General features: G+C 33.0%; 1 protein-coding gene across 1 annotated transcript; it reads right to left on the bottom strand.

The window, feature by feature from the left end:
- Positions 1–460: 460 nt before the first annotated feature.
- Positions 461–2,915, bottom strand: LOC112904541. The gene is made up of 2 exons (XM_025974751.1): positions 945–2,915; positions 461–897 (listed from the first exon to the last, which is right to left on the bottom strand). The coding sequence occupies exons 1-2, from the start codon at positions 2,745–2,747 to the stop codon at positions 889–891; spliced, it is 1,812 nt and encodes a 603-aa protein (XP_025830536.1). The 5' UTR covers positions 2,748–2,915; the 3' UTR covers positions 461–888.
- Between the last annotated feature and the right edge of the window lie 880 nt (positions 2,916–3,795).

Below are 3,795 nucleotides of genomic sequence, written 5' to 3'. Positions count from 1 at the left end.
GTTTCTTCCTGAAGAAGGTATCTCGGAGTACTCTTATCTAGCTTTAGTGTCCATTTAATATATCTGTCCTGAATACTTTCGATTTCTTTTCTCTCTTCCCATCCCCAGATTTCTGCCCCATACATTATTATACTTTCTACTAGTGTCTCGAAAAGAAACATTCTCTTTTTCCAGCAATCTCTTAAGTTTCTTTCTCCTATTCCCCATACTTTTCCCATTACACTTAATGCCTTCTTTTTCAGATTTTTAATGTGCTTGTCTACTCCATTATTCCTCTGTAATATGAAGCCTAAGTAATTAAATTCTGTAACCTCTTCGATTGTTTTTCCGTTCCATTGGAATTCGACTTTTTTCTTTCTTCCTCCTGCCTTCTTCCCTCTTAAAATTTTTGATTTGTCTGTATTTAATTCCAACCCTCTTTCCTTTATGTATTTGTTGAATTTTGTTAACATTTCCCTCATTCCTCTTTCATTATTCGCTAATAAAACTATGTCATCTGCATATGACACTGACCAAATTTTTTTTCTACCGATTACTATACCTCCTTCTTGCGCTGTGCTCATTTTCTTCTCTAAGTTTGCAAATGTTGCATTAAAAAGTACTGTGCTCAGTGGACACCCCTGTCTTATGCCTTCTCTCATTGATATAATCTTTGATTTTTCCCCATTAACTTCTATCTTAAAGTAAGTTTCCTCATAAATTTCTCTTATCCTCTCTTTTAATTTGTTTTCTATATTTAGCTCTTCTAAGGTCTTCCATATCGTATCTCTTTTAAGCTTATCGAAAGCTCCTTTCATGTCTGCAAAGAAGAGGAAAATTTCACCTTTTTCTTTCTTTATTTCTTCTTCGATGGCCGTTTTAACTATGTATATTGCGTCAATAGTTCCTTTATTTTTCCTATATCCCATCTGCGTCTCTCCTAATGCTTTTTTGTCTTCCAATTCCTTTTCTAATCTTTTCCTAAGTATTTCCGCGTAAATTTTATATCCTGTGTTCATAAGAGTTATTCCTCTGTAGTTTTCCGGTTTATGTCTATCTCCTTTCTTGAAAATTGGTTTTATTATTCCCATTTTCCATTCCTCAGGCAGATCTTCATCTCCATTCCATATTTTATTTAGTATTCCTTGCAAGTTCTCTTGTAATTCCTTTCCACCATATATCCAGGCTTCATTTGTGATTTTATCTTCTCCAGCCGCCTTTTTCTTTTTCAGCTTCTTTATTACTTGTTCTACTTCCTCTTGCGTTATTTCTTGATCTTCATTTTTTTCTATTTTCTCTTCTTTACCCAGCTGTCTTGTTTCTTCTACTACTTTTCCTCCCATTTGTTTAGCAAAGTGCTCAGTCCATTCAACCATATGTATTTTTTTACTTATCTCTTCTTTTTTTGTTCTTTGTTTGTTTATTAACTCCCAGAACTTCTTTCCCGTTTTGTCCTTTCTTGCTTCTGACCAGTCTTTCTCCAATGTCAGTCGTTTCTTATCCTCAATTATTTTTTTGTATTTCTTTTTACATTCACAGTAATCTGTTTTCAGTTCACCTGTTTCTATATATTTTTTCCTTGTCTTCTTTAACTCTAGTTTTGCTGCGTGACATTCTTGATCCCACCATTTCTTTTTCTGGATACTTGTATTAATCCTTATTTCCTTTATACATACCGCTGCTTTTAGCTTTTCTCTGAGTCCGTTCCAATTTTCTGGTCTTCCTAATTCTTTTAACTTATTGTTGTAATTTAAAATATCCTCCTCCGACCATCCTTCGTAGATTATTGTTTTGTATTTAGATCCTTTTTCATGTACCTTTTTCGTTAAAATATTTAATTGCAAGTCTAATCTTTGATGGTCTGACTCATTGTTATCCACTACCTGCATTCTCTCTATCAGATCTTCTTCAGTTTTCCTATTAGTAATTACGTAATCTATTACTGACCTTCCTTTAGTTCCTATGTAGGTTAATTCCCCTTGTTCATCGCCTCTTACGTTTCCATTTAGGATGTACATTCCATTATCTGAAACCCAATTCAGTAGTACCTCTCCTTCTTTATTTACAACCTTATCTTTCGATAGCCTATATTCTTCTGTCATCATTTCACTCTCTCTTCCACCTTTATTTGCTGTTCTTGCGTTAAAATCTCCTCCCATTATTATGTATCCTTCCTTGATATCTTCTAATATTTTTCCTACTTTTTCATAGTTTTCACTCCTTCTATCTCTCATGTATACGCTTAAGATCATAAGTTTTCCTTTGTCTGTGTTTAAATCTAGTTTGATTAGTTCCTCATTTAACTTTTCTATTATTGTAGACTTTACATTTAGGGATTTGCTAAATGCCGTGACCATTCCTCCTTTTAGCCTTCCCCTTTTCCCTTCCCTTCTTGCTTCAACCAGTAAAATATTGTAATTTATCAATTTATTTTCTATTAATTCTCTGTCTTTTTCGTCCGCCCAAGTCTCTGTTAAATTTATTACGTCATACTCCAGTAGTTTTTCCCATTCTTCCTCTAAATTCCTAATACCCGCAACATTCCAAAAGGTTATTTTTAAACATTTTGCTTTGTTATTTTCTTTGTATATTCTTTTGTCGACTTTATTATCTAAGTTGTCTCTTAATTGTCTAGCAATATTACCCGCTATTGTTCCTAATAATCCCCTATTATCTAAGTTGAGCGCATTTTTGTTGGTAATCTGATACTTATTGTCTATTTTATGTTTTAGTTTTTTGGCGTAAGTTTTCCTTCCATTTCGTTCCATACCATCAATCTCTCATCTACTTTTAGTTTCTTGTAACCTATTTTAACAACTTTTCCTTTCTGTCTCTCTTCGGACGCTATCTGCTTTATGCTTTGTTGTATATTTTTCTCATTTTCCGTTAGTTCACTGTCTATATATATATTTGTTCCTTTTAGTTTACTTTTTGCATGTAAAATTTGTTTTTTGTTTTCCCAGTCTTGTAGTTTAATGAAAATAATCTGCCTATTATGTTTTTCCAATTTATTTGCAGTTATTATCTTTGGTTTTATTTGCAATTTGGTATAAATAATCTGCCCAACCTCCTCTTTTATTTTCTCTGCAGTATTTCCTTTTATTTTGCAACCCGTTACTACTATATTATTTCTTTTTTCATTTTTTTCTATCTTTTCTAGTTTTTCTCCTAGTTTTTCTACTCTGCTTTTCAAAAAGGTTTTTTCAGTTTCCCATCTTTCCCTTTCCTGTTTGTATTCATTTTTTATTATTTGTAATTCATCTTTTAATTCATGATTTTCTTTCCTTAATTCTTTTAGATCAGTTCTTATTTTCCTTATCAGCTTGCATAACTCATCGTATTGTGCCATTTCCGTTTCAGACCCTTTTTGTTGCTCACAATGTATGCCCCAGATACAGATGGATGTTCTATAGGTCCACATACATCACTGTAGGTTAGATCACCAGGTTCACATTTACCTCTACAGGATTTATGAAATGGCAAGCGACTCCGTTTGCCATATTGACAAGCCTCACAAACAAAGTTGATGTCATCTGTTAACTTTACTGGTATTGCACCATTCTTGCTCATATTTTGCACTTCCTTTAAGTTTAAATGTCTCAAACGTTCATGCCAGATTTTCAAACTTGACTGTGCTAAATTACATTCTATTTGCACTGTGGTTTCAATATTTATTTCATATAGATTATTCTGCTTCAATGTGGCAGTCATAACAACTATATTGTCTTTCAATATTAAGGCTTCCTTGTACTTCTTAATTATAACATAGCCTTTTCTTGTTGCCATGCCTTCTGAGAACAAATTTCTGCGTAGTTC

This window comes from Agrilus planipennis, unplaced genomic scaffold (genome assembly GCF_000699045.2).
Source record: "Agrilus planipennis isolate EAB-ADULT unplaced genomic scaffold, Apla_2.0 scaffold157, whole genome shotgun sequence".
Taxonomy (NCBI): domain Eukaryota; kingdom Metazoa; phylum Arthropoda; class Insecta; order Coleoptera; family Buprestidae; genus Agrilus; species Agrilus planipennis.
The sequence above is the reverse complement of the archived record's forward strand: the minus strand, read 5'-3'. Positions and strand labels throughout refer to the sequence as shown.